Raw genomic sequence first — 24,605 nt, forward strand, 5'->3', positions numbered from 1 at the left:
AGCTACATTTGGAAAACAGTATTGACTAAAATATGGACTCCTGTTACCAGCTGAATATTGCCATTTTAGTTGAGTTTGATACAATTGGTTATCCTTGGTTATCAAAGTTCCTTCTTAAGAGGTAAAACTGTGTTGCCAGCATGCCTTCACTCAGGCCTCTTGCTGTATGAGCACAGGCTCTACCTACATCTCCATGTACTATCAGAACGCTCTTTTCCATAGACGCCTGTAATGTATTCAGAATCAAAAATTACAGCAAAAGAGCCAAGCAGTAGCAATGGACTTTCTGTTTTTGTTTTAATGTCAAAATAATTAGATCCAAACTTTGTTTCCTTCAGTTTTAAAAATAAAGAATACCTCAGTGCTGCTTCTCAGTATGAATTACCTGCTTTCTGTAGACATAACATGTAAGAGTCACATTTGATTTACAGAAAGACTATTAAATGTTTTTAAATCTGTCAGTGACATTTTCCTTTCTTTATTCAACAGTGGGGCCTAATTGTGCTAGCAGTGTTTGCCTTGTAGCTTACATTTTAATTACCACTTAGAGAAACAATGTCCTTCTGGTACAAGACTGCTTTCTCAGCAGTTATGCTCAGTGCTCACCCTCACCCAGTCCTGGGGCTCCACTGCTGGCTGCTCTCCACAGCTGCACGGGTCTACTCATGTAGAAGTCCTGGGGCTCCCCAGCTGCACGGGTCTACTCATGTAGAAGTCCTGGGCTCCACTGCTGGCTGCTTTCCACAGCTGCACGGGTCTACTCATAGAAGGTGCAGTGTGGGACAGGATGAGGGTTTCTCTAAAGTGTTTGCTATAATTCATGGAAGCTGTTTTTCTGTCCTTTAGTGCTACAGTTTTTATGGAATCAGAAAACTCCTTAAAAGCTTGCAGAAAAGAATTCATCAGTATTTGCTGTTTAACAATATTTAGAAGAAGAGCTAACAACTAAAAAGTAACTTTCAACAATTTTCATTAAAGTGTTAGGTGACTTAGCTGGTTCTTCACAATAGCCTCAAATTACATTGTTGACATCTGTCATCGCTCAGTAAATCCATTGTTCTATCATGTTCCACACAGGGTTACCTGAACATTTCCATAAAGGAACCAGCCTTCACACTTACAGATACTATTAATGGCAGTGCTCCCACGTTATACTAGAGTACACGTTGGAAGCACAGTATCGTCAGAACACACTCTTGAGTGACTACTGAGATTGCTGTGATCAAGGGATGACTTCAGACTCTGAAATAAACTGCATAGTAGTTCTTGGAAATAACAGAATGTAAATAAAATAAATAGGAAATACTACTACTACTTTGGTAAGTTATAAAGTATTTTGTATAACACACAAGGAAAACCAAATACTAGTCATACCACTTTTATTTACATTGTATCTGTTACATTGTTTATTCAGTATAGAAAAAATAGGAATACATTCATAGTATTCGCTTTTAACTTGGTAAGTCCATGTTGTCAAATATTGACTATTTTTATATTGGGTATCTTACCCAATTAAAAAAAAAATAGGGAGAATGGACCTAGCCAACAACTCTTACAGCATGTTACTAATACAACAGTAAACCTTATTTCTCTCTTTAATCCTAATTCCCAAAAGACAAAACTACTGATTACTATACTGGCTCAGGAATATGGTTTTAAAAGTAGAAATATTTCATTTTTCCCCCAAGGAAATGTTTAAGATATACATACATACATACATATATATATATATATATATATATATATATATATATAAACATCCCAGTGTCCAAGGAGAAATTGTATTTATAAAAGGGTCATGCTGCAAAAAACCTCAAGTGGACACATGTAGCAGAACAGACCTAAGGGCTGAGGTGTTAACATAATTAGGCTGGAGAAAAAACCCACACTTAGAAGTCAGACTTCTAAATTCTTTACAACTAGAATCAATGATTATCTCTTTTGGACATAATACTTCATTAAATGGGTCAAACTTACAAATTAATACTACAAAATACAGTGTTTTCCATTACTTTTAGTTGTAATGTACACTATGTACAGAAAGTTGCATATCTTAAGCTGAGCACACATGAAGAGCTTTTTAAAAACCAGAGTCTGGACTTATAAATAGTGCAGAAAATGCAAACGCCAGGAAAACGATGCCTCCTATGATTGTCACTGGAAAAGAGAGAGAGGTGAGTGAGGCGGCATGTCTTCCACCGTGACACTGCTAACAAACCGTTTGTTCTCCACTCTCACACGACTAAACTGTCAGTGGCCCAGCATTCCTGATTCTCATTCTTACCTGACAAGCAGAACTTTCTTTGCACACTACTTAGAGCAAGAATTAAGTGAAAGTGTTGGCAAGCAGCAGTTGTATAAATCAGGGCAGTAGGATGGCTTAGCATATAAAGGTGCTGTTGCCAAGCCTGACAGATGATGCCCACAAGCCTCAGACCCCAAACCGCCTTCAAAGGCTGAAAATGGTGGAGCTGGGCGGTGGTGGCACACGCTTTTAATCCTAGCACTCGGGAGCAGAGGCAGGCCGACCTCTGAGTTCAAGGCCAGCCTGGACTACAAGAGCTAGTTCCAGGACAGCTAGGGCTGTTAGAGGGGAACCCTATCTTGAAAAACAACAACAAAAGGTTGAAAATGGTCAAGTCTCACACAGGACCTGCCTATCATAAACATACTTCAGGCCAGTGGGTTTTTCACTGGCTTAGAAGCTGAGTTTGGCCATGTTTTGGTAAATTTGTAATTTAACTAACTTGTATACATGAGAAAAGTCAGTTTGCAGAAGCAGGTAATGTACACACAGGTCTGAGTGATGAGCATGAAGACCAGGTGTCTCTAGAGAGATGAGCAAAGCTAGCATCCATTTCTGTTATGTCTGATTTTCAAGCATTAGAACACGTTTGCATTTTAAAGAGACCTTACCTGTTCTAACAGATATTTTTTGTGCTATCATCCTTCCTCCAATTACTGCCAATCCAGTGCATAAACAGTGTCCCACTGTTCCACCCACTGCTACACCATAGGGATCCTGGAAGCAGATGGAGCTAGTGTTAATTTAAGTTGGAGATGCTGTTTGAGAAACATCAGTATTAAGTAGAACTGAAAATGGATCATGAACCACATAGCATCATAAACACTTAGAAAAGTCCAGATATGCTCTAACTTTATGAAACAGAAAATAGCTGCTTCAAGGAATGTGGACAATACAAGGCTAGATCTGAATACTGAAATCCTGTATGGTACAATATTGCTGTGTTGCTGAGAGCAGAAGTCCTGCCTTTGTGGATTTAGCTCAAAGTAAGGAATAAATACCAGAATGAGCTAGAAGGTATCAAATTGGGGGAGCAGTGAAAGCCCCCAGAAAAGACAGCCCAGGAGAATAGGTAAGAACCCCATGTATCTCTCGGGGAAGAGGAACAATAGAGCACTGGAGTAAAGTTTCTACAAACAGTGAGGAGGCCCTGAGGAATATGACAGGAAGGCTGAGAGCCAGGGATGGAGTGTAGGTTGGCACCTGACTTCTGTTTCAGAGGCCAAGGTTCAGTCCCTAGCTACAAGGGATCCCTATGAACACTTCCCTGTCTTGAGATACTGACTGGTTTTAACACAAGTGGGTTTCTGCTTTCAAAGGAGAAGCAGTGATGCCTGGACTGGGGCAGGAGACGAAGACGAGAAAAGCAGGTGAGTGGAAACGCACATGGATGCCACGAAGGCATCAGGTGTGACAAACTAGTAACTGAATAGACATGGTAACACTGGTGTGGTAAGACTGGAGGACAGTTCAGCGGTTAGTAATATTCGTTGCTCTTCTTGAGGACCAGAATTCTTTCTCATCATGTCGGGTGGCAGGCACACTACTGCCTGTAACTCGGTTTCCAGGGAATTCAGTGCCCTCTTCTGGCTTCTACAAGCACCCACATACACGTTGTCATACACAGGCTCACAGTACATTAAATATGTTTTTAAAGGAGCAGAGGAATGAATTATGGGAGCTGGCAAGTGAAAAGTAGGGTGTATTCAGCTGAAAGCTAGGCACAGCACACTTGTAATCTCAACTCAAGGGAGGCTCCGGTAAGAGGACTGCCTGAGGTTCAAGGTCAGCTAAAGCAATTGTCCTTTATAAAAAAGGCCAAATTTGATAATAACGTCACCTGAGGGAGCACAGAAAAACTCATAGGAAAAAAGTATGGACAAGTTGACCATGATGTAATTAACAGGATGAAAACTACCCAGTAGTTGGCCTCAACAGGTGAACATCTGTGATGTCCAATAAACTGGGAAAGGCAACTTAAGGATGGTGAGTTTATTTGGGTTCACAGCTCAAGAGAACAGTTCATCATGGTAGACGGTAAGAAAGCAAGAACTTGAGGCAGTGGTCACTAGTATCCACAATTAAGAAGCAGTGATGAATGCTTGTGTCCAACTCACTTCCTCATTCCTAAACCAGGGAATGGTGCCTCCACCCCCAAGTAGGATCTTTCACCCTAATCTAGTCAGCATAATTCTCAGGTGACTCTAAGATCTCAAGTTGATAACAGATTAACCATCCCACCCTGTGAGGTGAGCAGTTGGGTGGTAGTAGAGTGGTCCTCTTAACCAACCATAACCATGCTCCCGAACTCTGGAAAGAGAGTGAGATATGCGACAGAAGGACCCTACAGACAGTGGAGGGAGTAATGCAAAAATGCTCCAAAAACTCAGCTAGGAGAAAGGTGAGAAGGTGGGCGCCATGAAGGCATCAGGTGGGGTCCAAGATCGCACTGTGGTTGCTGGGGGTGAAGAAAGCTGAGCAACCGGTCAGCAGCCAGCTGCTGGGAGTGAGAAGGTAGCATGTATAGTCAGGACTCAGACAGCCTGACATGGACCAGAGAACGCACTACCACCAAACTGCTACCCCAGACAACTGCCTCATTCCATGTGAAAATAAAATGGTACTTAAAAAAAAAAATCAGTGGGTTAAATAAAGTCATTTTAACAAAGACTGAAAAAATGCTCCTTTAAAAGCCAAACCACATGATTCACACAGAGACGGAGAGTAGTGCTGACATGGAGTGCTGTGTTGGGAGCTGCTAGACACCCTATGTATCCCACGCAGTGGTAACTGCAGGTACCAGCTGACCCGCAGAGCTTCCACCACAGCTCATTTTCAAGGCCCAATTCTGACATCCAAGAGGAGACAGGACATAGCCATTAAGGAGCATTTTAAAAGGTTGTTTTATGAGAATCAAATAATAAGAGATCCTTTTTCCCATCTCTAAATAAAGCATTCTTAGGCTTCTTTCCGTGTAATCTCAGTCCTGGCCTGGAAATGCTTTCTATTTTAAGCTGGAGGACTATGGTAAGGAACATTTTTGTTTTTTTGAGACAGGTTTGTGTTACAGCTCTGGCTGTCCTGGAATTCTCTTTGTAGAACCGGCTGGCCCTGAACCACCAAGATTCCTGCCTTTGCCTCCTGAGTGCTAGGATTAAAGGTGTATGCCCCCTAGGAATGTGATCTTTCAGAGAGACATTCCCAGGATTTAAATGTTTCAGTGTAAAATAATATAACTGATACAACTTAAGATCAAGAGCATGCAGCTCCCCAGGACATCAGCATCTGTGAACACAAACTGGCATCTCATATAAGATGACATCAAACATCCTCCCTCCTCCCAGTAGCAAACTGATAGGTCTTTAAAATATGTGTGCCCAAGGGCACCCGCAGAAGACAGGCTGACTTCTGGTCCTGACTCGAGTCACCCCACCTCGCGAGTGAAAGGGTTGGAAGGTGTCTTCTAACTGCACTGCAGTCATCGGCTTCTAGAGCTGAGGGGACAGAAATGCTCTGCAGACAGTCTGCAGCGTCCCAAGATGAGCACTGCGAGCATTCTGATGTCCTAGATCCTATGTGTTCCTTCCTCTCAATTTCAGAAGTAACCCTCCTTGGGTCAGTGTAAACTCACAGGCAAATGTGCTTCAGAAAACTTCTGAGTCATTAAAGTGATGTTGAAAAATGATTAATCAAAGAGCTGCTCAAAAATGTATGAACAAGTAAGCGAGTTCCCTCTGTTACATCAATTTTTGCTATTAAAAATTTTGTTGTTTTAAGACAGTCTCAGTATGTAGCCCAGGCTGACCTGAATTCAAGATCATCTTTGCCAGACTCCCCAGTGCTGGGATTACAAGCAAGTGATATACTAATTTATATTCCCAATGAGCATATAGAGAAGACACGAAGGGAGAGCCAGGCAACAAAGACAACTGCCACAGCTTTATTTTGGCAAAACACAGGGGACGGACCCAGCAAGATAAAAAGAAAAGAACAATTAAATTTGAGTTCAAGAAGTACAGACATGGAGAAAGTTTGGAAGGCTAATTCCAGGTCATAAAATGAACAGATGTGTCCAACTTTCAGCATGGGTAGTCAGCCTGTGGCCTGCTTGCCTACTAGTGTTGAACAATGTGAACTGTGGTCTTGATACAGAAGCAATCAAACACTACTCACCTCTCTAGCTGCCAGAACAATGGTAGTGAGTTGAGAGCGATCTCCCCATTCTGCCAAGAATGTTAAAGTGAGAGCTTGAACAAAAATGGGTGAAATAAAATGCAACCACTTCTTCTGAGGTATTGTTGTGCTTGTACCAGTTTCAACATCTGGTCCATTTAAGAGTTTGGTTCGTTGGAACTGAAACAAATAAAAATTACCATTAACCCTAGTAATTATATCCAAATAACATAAAGTCACTCAACCCTTTCAATGCATTTAATTGCACGGACATTCACTAAAGAAAATATACTCTGCATCCTGACTCCCCTTAGCCACCAACCTCACATAGTATCAGCTTTCCCACTCCAACAAAACCAAACAGTATGCAGATGCATAAGAAACACGTAGAACTAACAGTTCCCAGAACCCAGACACTGGCCATCAGCCTAAAGCATTTTCCTCCCTGCCACATTCACAGTAACCCAAAAGCACATCAAAGCCAAGTTCTAGGAGTGGAAACTAATCAAGTTCACCCACACATAAAGCAGGGCTGTGTCCGAGTGCCTTTGGCATGTACCAGTGACAACTTACTTCTTCATCCTTCTTCTTTAACTCTGCCTGAACTTCTTCCAGCTCCTCCTGACCCTCATCTGGGCTCATCTTCAAACCTTCCCGAAGCATTCTAATGCCAAAAATGGCAAAGAGTGCAGTTGAAACATAGTAGGTGTACACCCTGGGGATGACTGTTGTGGCATAGCCGAACAAAACTGTAAGGAGATGCCAACAGTGTTAGGTGTCTTCCACAGCAGGTAAACTCAAAGAAATTGTAACGTACTTTGTTGAAGGAGAGCTGGTTCACATTAGACACATCCGCTATGTAATACTTCCGCTTCTTTCTTTCCAGAACTGAGTTTTGAGAATGTCAAAGCTCACTGGCTTTCCATGACGCCCACATCTGCCACAGGGACCTTTAAGATGCTGACCTCCTCTCCAGTCATGCTCAACTAGAGGCTGGCTTCCCACTTACATTTGTGCTGGGCACAGTACTTGAGCCAGGTGGACTGATGTCCTTTAAGAAGTTCAAGATTTTATAAACTGGAAGCCACATACCACTCTATAAATAGGTGCCTCTTTGTCACAGATCTTTAAAAGATCAAGAATCATGACAATTCTTTTTTTTTGTTTTGTTTTGTTTTTCGAGACAGGATTTCTCTGTAGCTTTGGAGCCTGTCCTGGAGCTAGCTCTTGTAGCCCAGGCTGGTCTCGAACTCACAGAGATCCGCCTGCCTCTGCCTCCCAAGTGCTGGGATTAAAGGCGTGCGCCACCATCACCCGGCATGACAATTCTCTTATAGTACAATTCACACTGTTTCTTTTTAACTATGTAAATTTAGCATATCTTATGAAATACTAAAAATTCCTTATAGGTATGTGTAGAAGTACCAATATGACATATTTTCTATCCTTTGCCTACTGAAAGGGCAAAGAAACAGACGTTTTGGTAACAAAGCATTCTTGGTGAATGTCCGAGAAGAGGCTGACCCAAGCACAAGATGCACCTGGTATTCCTACAAGGTAAGGAAGGGCAAGAAGCTGCCCCAGGACAAAGACAGCAGCTAGATAGGCTCCCACAGGCCAGCCTGGACAATGTGGTCAATGAACACCTGGAGAAGGTGCATGAGCATAAGAGTGGGAGGAAGGAGCGCAAGGCCGAGCTCACTCGTGGAGAACAGAAGCCAGAGTTAAGCTACCATTCTGAAAGCATTAAGGGAAAACATGCGAGAATTATACATCTCTGGGGAAACGTCGGTAAAGAACAAGTTATAAATTGTTACAGTGTGTCCCCACAGGCTGGATATTAGCTCCAAGAGAATACTAAGAAAAAAAATCCTGAACTGGACAAGTCAAACTACAATGTCACTGAGGAAAAAAATGGATGCCGTGTGCTTCCATGAGATACTCTTCTGAGGACACAGGGACACTCATGGGCTTCTGGCTAAGAAGATGAACTTGAGTTTAACCATGTGCAAACATCCCCCATGAAAGAGGAAAAACCACAGGGTGTGGGCTTCCCCCACCACACACCCTGTGTCCCCAACAGCAATTGGGAGAGAGGGGCCTGCACCTTGCCTATGCAAAACAGTAATGTGAAGAGGACCTGAATCTGAGGGCAGCACTGGCCCTGCTCCTTGCTGCACGCTGCACTGGTGAGCTAGCCACGACAGTCCAGATCGTACGGACAGTGACCATGAGGGAAAGCTGGCAGACTGGCCAGGCTGACCAACCCAGCTCTCAACCCAGATCCAGAACCAGGGCTATGTGTTGGCTCACCCCAACATCCACCTCATCTGTGAACCATTGGAACATATGGAGGGGACGAACCTACAGACCCAAAACAGCAGGGTCTCCATGACACAGGACAACAGAATGTCCAAGAGGAGCCCCAGTGAGAGCCCAGCAGTGTAGCGGAGCCCCAGTGAGAGCCCAGCAGTGTAGCGGAGCCCCAGTGAGAGCCCAGCAGTGTAGCGGAGCCCCAGTGAGAGCCCAGCAGTGTAGCGGAGCCCCAGTGAGAACCCAGCAGTGTAGAGGAGCCCAGTGAGAACCCAGCAGTGTAGAGGAGCCCAGTGAGAGCCCAGCAGTGTAGCGGAGCCCCAGTGAGAGCCCAGCAGTGTAGAGGAGCCCAGTGAGAACCCAGCAGTGTAGAGGAGCCCAGTGAGAACCCAGCAGTGTAGAGGAGCCCAGTGAGAGCCCAGCAGTGTAGCGGAGCCCCAGTGAGAGCCCAGCAGTGTAGAGCCCCAGTGAGAGCCCAGCAGTGTAGCGGAGCCAGACCAATGACTCACAGCAATGAACACTTGCGAGTAAAGATGAGTGAACTAAAGGGTAAACTGCAGGACTCTGCGGGCCTTCTTTTTTTTCCTTTCAAATTTGGTTTTATTTTGCGGGGAGATTGCAAGGGCAGAGAGTGGATGCAACAGGACAGGGAGATAAGTGGGATCGGAATGCATGATGTGAAGTCCACAAAAAAAATTCAATAAAAGTTAAAAAAAAAAAGTACTATGTGAGTGTGTCTAAGTACATTCTATTTGCCTAAAGATACAGAAAGTATATAAACATGCCCAGGTTATTTACACAGATTGGCCACAAATGCTAAAGCAACAGGGTAAGATGCTAACAGTCAGTGCACCTGAGCAAGAGCACTACACCAGTGTTCACTGCACCCTCTCATCTGTGCAGCTTTACATATAAAATTACTTAAAATGGGTAAAGCATTTACTGTGCAAGCATGAGGACCTGAGTTCAAATCCCCAGAACCCACATAGAGCCAGACACAGCAGCATACATCTGTCATCTCCGTGCTCACATGGGGCAACGGGAAATGGGAGTCAGAAGCAGGAAAGGCTCCAGGAGCTCATGGGCCAGCTAAACTCGTATACACAGCTGTGAACATGAGACCTGTCTCAAGGCAGAAGGCGAGGACCAAAATCACTCTAGACTGTTCCCTTACCTCCATACATGTACTGTGCAGATATCCACACTCAACAAGCACACGCATACAAGACAGAATAGGAAAATAAAACTACTTCCATAAAAAACATTAAGTGCTGAAATAAAATGTACAAGACCCTTTGAAATCTTCCAAACTTAATTCTTCTTTTCTCCCCAGATACAACATTCTCAAATCCAGTGCGGGCCTAGAGACCCACATCCGTCCAAGGCCTATACCGAGAAGCACATACACAGCACTACGGGGTGCTTTAGCTCCTGCCCTGTAGTCAAGTTAACAGCGGTTTCAGAACAACTGTGTTAGCACACCAGAGGTCTGAAGATGAAGGCTTTCAGTTATGAGAGGAGAGTCCGATGAGGAAGTGACACAGGAAGACACTTCCCACAGACTTCCAACTCTTTACATGTCTCCTCCACAGCACACAGGAAACAAATAGCATTTAAGATGCCACTGGGTAGATCTCTTTGGTTATTTATCTATGTATTTGTTTGATGAGTGTTTGGCCTGCATGCACGGCTGGCACCTGAGGTGGTCAGCAGAGGGTACTGACGACGCCCTGGAACTGTAGTCAGGGTGGCAGTGAGGAGGCTCTGGGTGCTGGGAGCCAAGCCTGAGTCTCTGCAAGGGCGGCCAGAGCTCTCAGCTGCTCGACTTTCTCTCCAGCCTCAGGTTTTATTACTTTAATTTTTTATATGGTTAATATTTTTGGGGTGTGTGTGTGTGTGTATATGAGTATGAAGGTATGTGCACAGAGAGGCCACAGGAAGACATGGGGGCTCTCTCACTGGCCCTGAGGCTCAACAGTTTTACTGTCTCTACTCCACAAAGCTTGGGTTACAGGCACAGGCAGGCAGACGTACCTGGCGTTTTATGTTAGGGATTAAACTCAGGTCCTCCTGCTTACACAGCAGTGCTCTCACCCACTGAGCCATCTCTCCAGGACTGCACTGCGCACATTTTACAATACCGTAATTGCTTTGCTGTATACAATATACCAGAAATAACAGCTTTGCAACTCCTGAAATTTAAGTTTGGAAAAATTAATCTATTTTAGGTAACATCAGATGAAGTACAAAAAAAGATGCTTAGGTCCCCATAGAGAGCAGAGCCACCGGGCAGCCGCACAGACGGGAGGACCCGATAGAGACAGCGGAGCCACCGGGCAGCCCCACAGACGGGAGGACCCGATAGAGAGAGCAGAGCCACCGGGCAGCCCCCATAGGCAGCAGGAGGTAGGAGAGGCTTAGGGAAGATACCCAGCAGAGGGAAAGGATTAAGCACACATAAGAGCTGGAGAATGGATGGAACTGCATTCTGCAGCATAGAACGGTGCATAAAGACACAGAAATGACGCTGCTAGCATTGTCAATATACAACTGACGGCACTCAGAACATCCCAAGTGTGGCCACCAAGTTCAACTCTACTTCCTACAATTAATATTACTTCATATAGAATATATGAGATCATATTCACCACTAACTCCTCCCAGGTCCACTTCCACCCTCTCTATACCCCCGACTTCGTGTCCTCTTTCTTTCTCTTTTTTGTTTTTTTAAGTTAAAGAACTAACCAAGATCATATACTCCTGGGTATGAAGCCCTCCACTGGAGAATGGTTGACCTACCATGGCCACAATCAAAAAGAAAACTGCCTCTGCCTCCCTAAGAAGCCATCAGCTGTCCATAGTTTCAGAGTCTAGGGTGGGGCTCCTGAACTCCTTCCCGGTTTACTCAAGCTACAGTGCAGACAGGCCTGTCTTGTGCCAAGAGTGACAGCTGCTATGAGTCCATGTGTATAGTGCTCCGTCCAGTGTGCAGTGCTCCATCAAGTCTAGTGTGCAGTGCTCCGTCATGTCCAGTGTGCAGTGCTCCATCAAGTCTAGTGTGCAGTGCTCCGTCATGTCCAGTGTGCAGTGCTCCGTCATGTCCAGTGTGTAGTGCTCCGTCATGTCCATGTGTGCAGTGCTCCGTCATGTCCATGTGTACAGTGCTCCGTCATGTCCATGTGTACAGTGCTGCGTCATGTCCAGTGTACAGTGATCCGTCATGTCCAGTGTGCAGTGCTCCGTCATGTCTATGTGTGCAGTGCTCTGTCATGTCCATGTGTAGTGCTCCGTCATGTCCAGTGTGTAGTGCTCCGTCATGTCCAGTGTGTAGTGCTCCGTCATGTCCATGTGTAGTGCTCCGTCATGTCCATGTGTAGTGCTCCGTCATGTCCAGTGTGTAGTGCTCCGTCATGTCCAGTGTGTAGTGCTCCGTCATGTCCATGTGTAGTGCTCCGTCATGTCCATGTGTAGTGCTCCGTCATGTCCAGTGTGTAGTGCTCCGTCATGTCCATGTGTGCAGTGCTCCGTCATGTCCAGTGTGCAGTGCTCCGTCATGTCCATGTGTACAGTGATCCGTCATGTCCAGTGTACAGTGCTCCGTCAGGTCCATGCGTGCAGTGCTCCGTCATGTCCAGTGTGCAGTGCTCCGTCATGTCCATGTGTACAGTGATCCGTCATGTCCAGTGTACAGTGCTCCGTCATGTCCAGTGTACAGTGCTCCGTCATGTCCATGTGTACAGTGCTCCGTCATGTCCAGTGTACAGTGCTCCGTCATGTCCAGTGTGTACAGTGCTCCGTCATGTCCAGTGTGCAGTGCTCCGTCATGTCCATGTGTACAGTGCTCCGTCATGTCCATGTGTACAGTGCTCCGTCATGTCCATGTGTACAGTGCTCCGTCATGTCCAGTGTACAGTGCTCCGTCATGTCCAGTGTTCAGTGATCCGTCATGTCCATGTGTACAGTGCTCCGTCATGTCCAGTGTGTAGTGCTCCGTCATGTCCAGTGTGCAGTGCTCCGTCATGTCCAGTGTACAGTGCTCCGTCATGTCCATGTGTACAGTGCTCCGTCATGTCCATGTGTACAGACTCCGTCATGTCCAGTGTACAGTGCTCCGTCATGTCCAGTGTACAGTGCTCCGTCATGTCCATGTGTGCAGTGCTCCGTCATGTCCATGTGTACAGTGCTCCGTCATGTCCAGTGTACAGTGCTCCGTCATGTCCAGAGTGCAGTGCTCCGTCATGTCCAGTGTACAGTGCTCCGTCATGTCCAGTGTACAGTGCTCCGTCATGTCCAGTGTACAGTGCTCCGTCATGTCCATGTGTACAGTGCTCCGTCATGTCCAGTGTACAGTGCTCCGTCATGTCCAGTGTGCAGTGCTCCGTCATGTCCAGTGTACAGTGCTCTGTCATGTCCAGTGTGCAATGCTCCGTCATGTCCAGAGTGCAGTGATCCGTCATGTCCACTCTAGTCTTCCCTGACCTCAGGCTCTTACATCCTTTAGCCCCCAACCCCCTCTTCTGTGATACGTTACTTCTGAAGAAAAAAACCTATTGCTGCTATAAAATACTAATACCTATACTAATTTTCAAATTGTAAACAGAATTCAAATTATTCTAAATATCTAAAATACTATGTTTATAAAAACACAAGTTTTAATTAAGAATCAAGGCATCAGAGAATCAGAAATAAACCTTGCTCTACATTTTTTCTTAAAGTATTATTTTTTTAAAAAAGAAAACAAACTATCCTTTTTCATTTTATGTACCAATCCCAGTTCCCTTTTCTTCCCCTCCACCCATTCCCTCCACCTTATGTCCCACCCCAGTTCCCATCCACTCCTCAGAGAGACTAAGGCACATTGCTTTGGGGCAGGTCCAAGACCCTCCCCATTATATCCAGGCTGAACAATTTATTCATCCAAAGAGAATGGGTTCCCAAAAAGCCAGTACAAGCAGTAAGGATAAATCCTGGTGCCACTGTCAGTGGCCCCTCAGTCTGCCCCAGCCATGCAACTGTCAACCACATTAAGAGGGTCTAGTTTGATCCTATGCTAGTTCCTTCCCTGTCCAGCTGGAGTTGGTGAGCTCCCGTTAGCTCAGGTAGACTGTTTCAGTGGGTGTCACCATTATGGTCTTGACCTCCTTGCTCATATTCTCACTTCTCTCACTCTTCAACTGGACTCCGCTGCGGGTCTCTGCCTCTATTTCCATCTGTTGCTGGATGAAAGTTCTATGGTGACATTTAAGATATTCATCAATATGACTACAGGGCAAGGCCAGTTCAGGCACCCTCTTCTCTACTGCTTAGGGTCTTAGCTCAATGCATGCGCACAGGAGACCACGCCCTAAATATAACACCAGTAGCACAGACTCTGAGAGCAACAATAAATAAATAGGACCTCAGGAAACTGAGAAGTTTCTGTAAAGCAAAGGACACAGTCAGTAAGACAAAAAGGCAGCCTACTGAATTGGAAAAGATCTTCACCAACCCCACATCAGATAAAGGACTGATCTCCAAAATATATAAAGAACTTAAGAAATTAGACATCAAATTCCAAATAATCCAATATAAAAAACGGGATATAGAACTAAACAGAGAATTCTTAACAGAAGAATCTCAAATGGCTGGAAGACACTTAAAAATATTCAATATCCTTTGCCATAATGAAAATGCAAATAAAATGACTCTGAGATACTATCTTACATCTGTCAGAATGGCTAAGATCAAAAATACCAATAATAGCTTATGCTGGAGAGGATGTGGAGTAAGAGGAACACGCCTCCATTGCTGGTGGGAATGCAAACTTGTACAACCACTCTGGAAATAAGTATGGCGGTTTCTCAGAAGATTGAGAAATCAACCTATCTCAGGACCCAGCAATACCACTCTTGGGCATATACCCAAAGGATGCTCAATCATACTGTAAGGATATTTGTTCAACTATGTTCATAGCAGTATTACTTGTAATAGCAGAACCTAGAAACAACCTAGATGCCCCTCAACTGAAGAATGGATAACGAAAATATGGTACATTTACACAATGGAATACTACTACTCAGCAGTAAAAAACAATGAAATACTGAAACTTGCAGAAAAATATATGGAACTAGAAAAAATCTTCCTGAATGAAGTAACCCAGACCCAGAAAGAGGAACATGGTATGTACTCACTCGTAAGTGGATACTAGCTGTAAAGCAAAGAATACTGAGCCTATAGTCCATGACCCTAGAGAAGCTAAGTACAAGGTGAACCCTAAGAAAAACACGCATCAATCCACCTGGAAAGAGGAAATAGACAAGATCACCTGACAAAATTGGAAGCACAGGGGTGGGAGAAGGGAGGGCAGAAGGGGAAGAGAAAGGGAGAAAAGGTGAAGTGGAAGGAGAAGGAGAACTTGAGGGAATGGGATAGTCGAGATGGAGGAAGGGCAGAGATGAGAGCAAGGAAAGAAATATTTTGATTGAGGGAGCCATTATGGGGCTAGCAAGAAACCTGGCTCTAGAGAAATTCCCAGGAATCCACAAGGACGGCCCTTGCTCTACATTTTAAGAAATTAGTTCCATAATAGTAAGAGGCAAATGGCAAAGCCCTCCAGATAAACTATCTTATCACTATAGAACAGAAACCACTAGGTGGGTAGAAACTATTTTCTGTACTTCACAGAGAGGAAGCTAAAATCCAGGGGTCAGTTAACTTAATTCACTAGGGTATGCCATGGAAGTCAGTCTCAAACCAAGCTGTGGCTCAAAGGGAAATACCATCGTCTAACACACTGTGGTGGCCTGAGGTAGCTCTCACATAGCAACTAAATACAGCTCGGCTGAGTGATAAATTGACTTTCTTGTGGTCTAACATCTTAGAGCCTATAAAGCAGTAAACTGAACCGTAACATAAGCAAGAAGGTTAAAGAATGCTTCATTTCCCATAAGCGGGGTAAGAAAAAGATTAATAAAAACAAATGAAGACTGCTTCTCAGTGCTACCACCCAGTGTGCCTCAGGAAGTAAGCACACAGTTTTCTGTGGCCTCTTGAACCCCACTTTTAAAACTACAAGTATAAATGAACTTATCTGGACAGAAGGAAAAAAAAAACCTGAACTCGAATACAATTAAAAAATTAAGAATTAAGGCTAGAGTGGTTAACAGTGCTTGTTGCTCTTGCAGACCCAGGTTCGGCTCCTCACACCCACACGATGGCTCACTACCATCGGATACCCTCTTTCTCAAGTCTGCAGGGACCAGACACACTCATGGTGCAAAACACATGCAGACAAAACACTCATACACACAGAATAAGTCAATTTAAAAAATAAATAAAGATTGCCAGGCTGCGGTGGCACACCTTTAATCGCAGCACGTGAGAGGCAGAGACAGGCGGATCTCTCTGAACTCAAGGCCAACCTGAGCTACAGAGCAAGCTCCAGGACAGTTAGAGCTGTTACAGAGAAAACTGTAAAATAAATGAATGAATACATAAAAATTAAGGGCAAAAGCCACCAGTGAATAAATGACAGGAGTATGTATCTGAATAGCTAAAACTTCCATTTAAGAAGTAAAATCTGGGTTTTAATAATGTATATCCTGAAACCATTTGCTCATTTGTTGTTTACTAAAGTCTGGGGATAAGCACATTTCAATGTAACTGGGTGATTCAAGACACATATCATGTTCCCTAGGAAAGCACCCTTACCCGACAAGCATGTCATCAAGGCCAAGGCAAGCATGGCACCAGCCAGCACAGTCAGCCGGTTATAACGCATCGCCATGATGGCTGCTATGAAAAATGTCTTGTCGCCGAGTTCAGACACTATGATGACTGATATGGCAGCGACAAATGCATGGATAAATCCCAGATTCGTCTGGGTAGCTGCATCTTCTCTGTTGGCGTGAACTGGGGCGGCTGGTGTAAGTCCTTTCTGAAAATTAAAGAAAGAAAAAACAAACAAGAAAATGTTTAAGTCATTTAACTGTCATTCTCTTAAATGAGAAGAATTATTTTTTGTCATAGCCATTGCACTAATTTATTGCTTTAAAATTCTGAATGTCATTAGTGATAGCAGTAGCCCATAATTCAGCTCTCTATACAGATCAATTTAGAAGAGTACATTATGTCTTGACACCGTAATTACCTTATTTTCTAAGTATGTGTTAGAGCCAATTCACTGCTGTCTCGTTCAAGTTCTCACTAGTAATTCAGGTGAAGACTCAGGTGTTTATCAAACATTCTCTGACATGAGGCTGACAAGACCTATCACTAACACTGTAAAGGCCTACACGGGATACAGGAAGCTCTCAAAGGCTACAGTCAGAGCTGGCTGCAGCTAAGACGAGGTTTAATATAGCTGGATGTGTAGATGGTCCTGTGATGAACTCTAAAAATATCCTGGAAGGTTATCTGATAAAAAAAAAAAAAAACAGAGCAGTCTTGGTGGATAACAACCTAACAGTATGACAAACTTCATTGGCCTTCCCCAAAGTTGGCTAGAAAGTTCCAAAGCCCTGCCCTTTAAGGAGGCACTGACCTCTGTCTGAAGGTCATCAGAAATGGAGAGATTCGAAACCCAGGGCCTAGCAAGCAAGAAGAGGCAAACTCTGCCTGTTCAGTTTGTTTGCTTGCTTTTAATATTTATTTATTTATTTATTTATTTATTTATTTATTTATTTATTATGTATACAATATTCTGTCTGTGTGTATGCCTGAAGGCCAGAAGAGGGCACCGGACCTCATTACAGATGGTTGTGAGCCACCACGTGGTTGCTGGAAATTGAACTCAGGACCTTTGGAAGAGCAGGCAATGCTCTTAACCTCTGAGCCATCTTTCCAGCCCCTGTTCTGTTTTAAGAGATCATAAAAAAGGAAAAAAGGAAGGGAGGGTGAAGAGAGAACCTGTAAAGGATGGTTACAGAGCATGGGTTTTATGCAGCCACAGATGTGAAATCTAATACGGTTAGTTCCTGGCTCGCTACTGAGACGCTAAGGTAATCAGATGAATACCAGGAAGGACAGTGTGTCTCGGTTTCAGTAACTGGGAAAGTTTTCATGTGGCTCTAGCTATGCTATATGTAACATTTTCCACTGTTATTGTGTACACTATTCCTCAATGAATGACATAAACTTGACTTCAGCTGCTACAGGGAACATTAGACTGTAAGAGTGGCGCAGACTAGGGGAGACCTCTGAGCCAAAACAAGGGAACCCTCTGTGGTCCCCGCAGCCAGCAAGCACCGCGGTACAGGTTCTCTCCTTCAGCACCTAGTTCTAGTTACACTCCTTTAAAATAAGCTTATACCTGGCCCAATAAATAGTCTGTGAGCGTGAAGCTTTCCAGGAGACATAGGCACTTCAACTAGGACGTCCCAAACACATAACTTTCCTGCTGGAACCCCACCCTTCTTCCCCACACTACCCTCCTTATGAGACAGAGTCTGGAAGTCACCATCTTGCTGCGTCATCATCCTCCTAAGTCCTGGGGTTAATTACAAGCACCAACCACCACATAGCTAGATTTTTTTTATATGAAAAGACTTCACAAAACTTCAGGATCTTAAGTCCAAAAAAAATTTCAGGAGTACTATACAGCACTTAAGATCATTGGCTCTAAAGCTCAAAAAAGAGAAAATTTTGCATTTTAAATCAAATAACAGTAGAGATAAACGCTTCATATTTTCATGGCTTTCTAAGACTTAAGTCCTTGGCCAGGTTATTTAGTCTGTTCTCCTATGAAATAAAGAATCAAGTTTGCCTAGAGAATACACTAAAGGGGGAGCTGGCTGGAGAGATGGCTCAATACTCTGCGAGAGGACTCAAGTTTGGTCCTCAACGTCTACACAAGGCATCTCAAATCAACTCAAGGGATCAGACACCCTCTTCCGGCTTCCACAGGCACGAATGGGGCATACATTCACTCTCTCATAATACTTTTAAGGGGGCTGGAGAGATGGCTCAGTGGTTAAGAGCATTGCCTGTTCTTCCAAAGGTCCTGAGTTCAATTCCCAGCAACCACATGGTAGCTCACAACCATCTGTAATGAGGTCTGGTGCCCTCTTCTGGCCTGCAGGCATACACACAAACAGAATATTGTATACATAATAAGTAAATAAATAAATATTAAAAAAAATACTTTTAAGGGCGAGTCCGGCATATGGCTTAGTGAGTAAAGGTCCTTATGGCCAACCTGACTACCTAAGCTTAACGCCCAAGACTCAGGGTGGAAGGAGAGAACCAACTCCTCCAAGCTACCTTCTGACTTCTATGCATATGTGCATGTCCACACACACACAGATGTATGTAGGTACACACATACATAGATGCATAAAAATAATAAAAAATTAAAATGAAACAAAGTAAAACAAACAATCCTCCATATTCTCAAAACTTTTCTACACAGAAGACTAAAGAAGACTAAAAGTTTATTAAGTCAGTCCTGGATGGCCAAAACTGAAGGATCAGGATGCTGTGAAGACAACAGGATTTTTAAGAATCATGTATTGCAGATGTCCCATTTGGCGCGGGGCCACCCAGTCACTTATTCTCTGTCCAGTTCAGTCTCTGCAATGGTCTCTGTCCTACGGAAAGGGCTCTTTGCTGAGGGTCAAGCTGCACTGGCCTGTGCATGGCAGGTTAGTATTCAGAACTGCAGACAACAGCACTAAGTCAGAGAGGGTAGAGGGAGAGGTAGAATTATGCAAATGCAATAGACTCCTATGTGAAAATCTCCATTTCTTAAAACATGAACTATTAATTGAATCAGAAAATGATGCATTAACATCTACTGGCTGGTGTGGCCGGCCTTCACTGAGTTAGTAGTGTCTAGGTCCACAGCTCTAGAGCGGACTGTTCACACCCAAAGCATTACCCACATGACCTGACTCAGTCATCTGCCCACTAAGGCAGCCATGGTTCAGAACTGTAGTTTCAGGGAGGTCCTCAGGAGGATGGCGCCTGGCACACAACAAGCCCTCAGGACCACACCACAGGACCAGCTCACCAACCTTCCCAGGACCAACTACTCCACGTCCCTTCACTACTCAGCCACTGGTGCTATGCTTCTGTTTATGTTGCTGGTTCAGTTGAAAAGAGGTAGAGGTAGTGTTTCTATTCAGCTGGCCAGAATGGGCCGAGTCTTGGGCAACTGAGAAGAGAAAGAGTGAAGGGGAAGGGAAGAGGCAGTGGCGGGGGTTTCTCTGCAGTAGCTGTGACCCACCTCCATTTTTTTATCTTACGCTCTGTTCTTAGTTTTAAAATAAACTTAAAAGAAATCAGTATCACTGTCAAGAGTGTTTCAGGCCTAGAATGTAAACCCTACCTGTATCTATTTAATACTCCTAAGCTAACCACACCAGTTCCCAATATAAACCTTTCTCCCAAAGAACTCAGAATAGCAGTGCTAAGTGCAAAACACCACAAGTTAAAAAATTAGCTTCATAATGTACTTTTATATTTTCTGGTTTAAATTACCCATTATACATTATACAAAGTAAAAGCAGGTAAAATTATTTGAGAGATCAATTTAACTCAATGCACCCAATCACCACTAACTTATAAGCAATATTTTTAAATTGCCATGAAGTATTCTAACATTTTTTCATACTACTTTTAAAGTAGTATCCAAGTAGTATCTTCCTCATGGATCGGTCATGGGCAGTGTAGCCTGAGCACTTTCGGGGCTTCTGCTAACCACAGTCTCCGTCACTCAGACTTCCTTTCCCAGTGCTCTTCATTTTGCCCCATTCGTCCGGGCTCCTCAAACCCAGCGAAGAAAATGTCTTGAGCAAGCTTTATCAGGCCTCTAGCCCTTTGCACTCCAGGCCCCTGAAATCTAGCCATATTCATACAGTGACAATATACCACAGAAGGGGTGAGAGCCACAAAGGTGAGGCCGGGAACCCTGGGAAGCTGACATTTTTGTAGTGGAAACATATTACTAATGAAATGAAAGAGACAAAGTAACTAAGTGTCCAATCAACAGGAACCTATGAGCGCTACATAAAATATACTGGCTGGCAAGATGGATCAGCAGTAAGGGCACTGACTTCCAAACCTACCAACCTGAGTTCCATCCCTACGACCCTCAAGAAGGAGAACTTCTTCAACAAGTTGTCCTTTGACCTCCACAAGTGTGATGTGGTCCACACACATTCACATAAACAAACACAGATAGTTGTAATTTAAGAAATTCAAGATTATGAACAAGAATGTTCTATAAATACTAATGTTGAAAAAACTATTAAGATACTTCAGATGAAATCTGTATTACATATGAAGGTAACACATACAGGGAGAAAGGGAATTATGTACATGATGGTAAAAGCACCCCAGATCGCAAGAAACAGTGGGCATTTCCAGAGCCGGAAATCAGAACCAGAATGGCTGAGCCACTTTTCCTTAAAGAGCCAAGTATTTCACAGCTTTGTGGGCTGGATAGTTTTGTGGGAATTACTCAACTCTGCTGCTATAACTCCAGAGCAGCTGTAAAATACTTTAAGAAATGAAACAGCAGGGCTGTTCCAACAGAACTTCACTCAGAAAAACCAGCCGGTCAGTGGGAATCCAGTCTGTGGAGCCACAGAGTATGAGAAGGCAAAGCGACCCCTCGCCCCACACAGCCTTCCGTACCTCTGTTTCTGCCATCATGACCCAGGTTTGCATCACTTCAAAGACCTTTTTGAAAAATGTATTTTTAACTGTGTGTGTATCCGTGTGTGTGCGAGCAGATGCACACGTGTGAGGACAGGCACCCACAGAATCTAGACAAGGCAGCTGGATCCCTTGGAACTGAAGTCACAAGCGGCTTTGAAGCACCCTTCACGGGTGCTGAGAACCAAACCTGAGTCCTCACAAGGGCAGTACCTTCTCTCAACAGCTGAGTCCCGCCTCCAGCCCCTCCCAAGAACTGTCCCCTGACCTGCTACTCCAGCAGGGCATCAGTTCCTTGTGAGCTGTGGCAGGCCTCGTGCAGATCCCACCAGAAAGGACATACTCTGCACTTATTCACCCAAAGGGCAGGGAGCTCGCAGCTGGATAACCTATCTACAGAGAACTAACTTGTCAGGTCAGTCTTCACAACTGTCAAATCCTTGTGAAACATCTCTTTAAAGCAGAACTTGGGGTATGGGGAGGGCTTAGAAAACCTACTTTGGGGTAGGGGTAGAAGAAGGAAAGAAAGCAAACAGAAATAAAAAGGCTGCTGTTTACTGTGTAGCAACTACTAGGGACTAAGTAGGTCCCTAAGTTACTAAGAAGAACTCAGATTATTTTCACATCATTTCATTTGATAAGCAAAAAAAATCATAAAAGCGGTGATCACAATTTAACCTGGGCACAAAAGACTTAACCCATTTTTCTACAATCATATTGCCATGATGGTGTTAGACTTAAAATTTTAAGAGAGTAGCTCGCCATGTCAAATGAGAGCAGGAAAAGATCTCTGGACTTAATTTGCTAGGTTACAAGTGGGCTTCAAAATGATGGGGTGGAGGCTGGAAAGAAGGCTCAGCAGGTGAGTACACTAGCTGCTCTGAGTACTTTTTATATATTACTTATATATTATATTCTTTATGTAAGTCTCAAAAGGATATATAGGCATGGCGGGAACCATGATCAAAGATTAGCTGACAGCCAACTGTCCAGTAGAAGTGGTCTCTTAAACAGCAGAACAGAAACCAATGGGGCCAGGCAGTGCTAGTAAAGGTCCCTCATTATTTCTTCTTCCTTCCTCAGAATAGGAGGAGCTGGCTATGGAAGTGGGGCTGAAGAACAATGGAAAGGGGGAGAATAAGAGAATCAAGGAAGAAAGCACTAGAGGTCAGAGGAGCGCAGAAGGTGGGCAGGGCTGGGATGTGGCTGAATGGTAGAGCAGTTCCCAACAGACACAAGACCCTGAGTTCAATTCACAACACTGCGAAAGGATGAGTTTGATGCCAACATGAAAAGGGCAGAAAGAGCGCAGAAGCCAACACGGAGATGACTGGGCACAGCTGGAAGGCAGCGCAGTTCCAATTCTGGCACTTCATTCCTCTGCCACACATCCCACCACAGGACACCAAATACTGGGGGTTTCCTCATAGTATTTCTGATACACCATTAGGCCAGGTTTGGGTTTGTTTTGGGTTTTGGGTTTTTTGTTTTTTTTTCCAACACAGGGTTTCTCTGTATAGCTTTGGAGCATGTCCTGGGAACTCGTTCTGTAGACCAGGCTGGCCTCAAATTCACAGATCCGCCAGACTCTGCCTCCCAAGTGCTGGAATTAAAGATGTGTGCCACCGCCATGGGGCTCTATGCCAGTATTTTAATATGTGAAACACAAATTGCATCTTGAAACACAGGACCAGCATCCTACACTTAAACATAACAAAAATCTTTGCTGAGAGCTGGGGAGAGGGATCGGTTCATACTCGTCACAAAAAACTATGGGGACTTGAGTTTAGATCTCAGAACCCACTCAGAGCCAGGGGCTGCAGCACAGGCCTAGAACCTCAGTGTTCCTCCAAGATGGGAAGCAAAAAGAGGATAATCCCACAAGTTTGCAGAACATCTAGCATGCCAAACACAGCATAAAACAAGAGCCCCTGGCGGTCTCAAACAGGGCGGAACTCCAGGACGAACACCAGTGGTCCCGTCACCTCCGTAAACAGGGCAGAACTCCAGGACGAACACCAGTGGTCCCGTCACCTCCATAAACAGGGCGGAACTCCAGGATGAACACCAGTGGTCCCATCACCTCCATAAACAGGGCGGAACTCCAGGATGAACACCAGTGGTCCCGTCACCTCCATAAACAGGGCGGAACTCCAGGATGAACACCAGTGGTCCCGTCACCTCCATAAACACACCACGGCACACCTATGCTCACACCCTCATATGACACACACTCAAAGAACTCTGCATGTAATGCCTCATTTAAGAAACTGATCGTGGGCTGGAGAGATAGCTCAGAGGTTAAGAGCATTGCCTGCTCTTCCAAAGGTCCTGAGTTCAATTCCCGGCAACCATATGGTGGCTCACAACCATCTGTAATGGGGTCTGGTGCCCTCTTCTGGCCTTCAGGCATACACACAGACAGAATATTGTATAGATAATAAATAAATATTTTAAAATAAACAAATAAATAAAAAGAAACTGATCATTTGGGGCCATCTCCCTCGAAACTCCTGCGCCATGAGAGCAAAGTGGAGGAAGAAGCGAATGTGCAGGCTGAAGAGCCAGAGACGGCAGATGAGGCAGAGGCGCAAGTAAACTAGCTTGTTCACCCAGGAAAGCTGAAGGAGCCCAAGTAAGGGACGCTGAAGGCTGGGACGCTGGTACTAGTTGTTGGACTGTGTGCTACGGTCAGTATGAGTCTCAGTGGCCCTGGAACCTCGCCATCTGCTCACAGAGACCACCTAGAGACCTGATTGCCTTCATGACAACCAAAACATTCCTACTGGCCCTTTGCCCTGGACCTATGGCGTTCTGGACGTCCTTTGCCCTGGACCTATGGCATTCTGGACGTCCTTTGCCCTGGACCTATGGCGTTCTGGACTAGTTCCGTTCTCACTTGTGGCCAAGTGTAACTCGTGTACAATAAACCATCTTTCTAGCTGTCTTAGATGAATAATCAAAAAAATAAAAATAAAATAAAGGAAGGAAGGAAGGAAGAAAAGAAACTGGTTACTGGAGAACCAGCCTCTCTATATAGGCTAGGCTGCACTCAACTTGAAACCTCTTATTGTAGCTTCCCCAGTGCTGAGATTATAGGTATGCATCACCATAACATTATCCTCACGAGAAAATGACAACAAAGAGAGAGAGAACTGTATTCTAACCAATTCTAACC

General features: G+C 44.4%; 1 protein-coding gene across 1 annotated transcript in view; it reads right to left on the bottom strand.

Moving 5' to 3' along the window:
- Positions 1–1,362: 1,362 nt before the first annotated feature.
- Positions 1,363–24,605, bottom strand: part of Tmem165 (transmembrane protein 165) — a 28,352-nt gene continuing 5,109 nt past the window's right edge. The window contains exons 2-6 of the mRNA XM_075942971.1: positions 16,481–16,706; positions 7,052–7,227; positions 6,479–6,658; positions 2,917–3,022; positions 1,363–2,157 (exon numbers count right to left, since the gene is read on the bottom strand). Of these exons, the coding sequence (XP_075799086.1) occupies positions 2,081–2,157; positions 2,917–3,022; positions 6,479–6,658; positions 7,052–7,227; positions 16,481–16,706 (765 nt within the window). The 3' untranslated portion in view covers positions 1,363–2,080. The remainder of the gene's footprint in view (positions 2,158–2,916; positions 3,023–6,478; positions 6,659–7,051; positions 7,228–16,480; positions 16,707–24,605) is intronic.

Source organism: Microtus pennsylvanicus, chromosome 12 (assembly GCF_037038515.1).
Source record: "Microtus pennsylvanicus isolate mMicPen1 chromosome 12, mMicPen1.hap1, whole genome shotgun sequence".
Classification (NCBI taxonomy): domain Eukaryota; kingdom Metazoa; phylum Chordata; class Mammalia; order Rodentia; family Cricetidae; genus Microtus; species Microtus pennsylvanicus.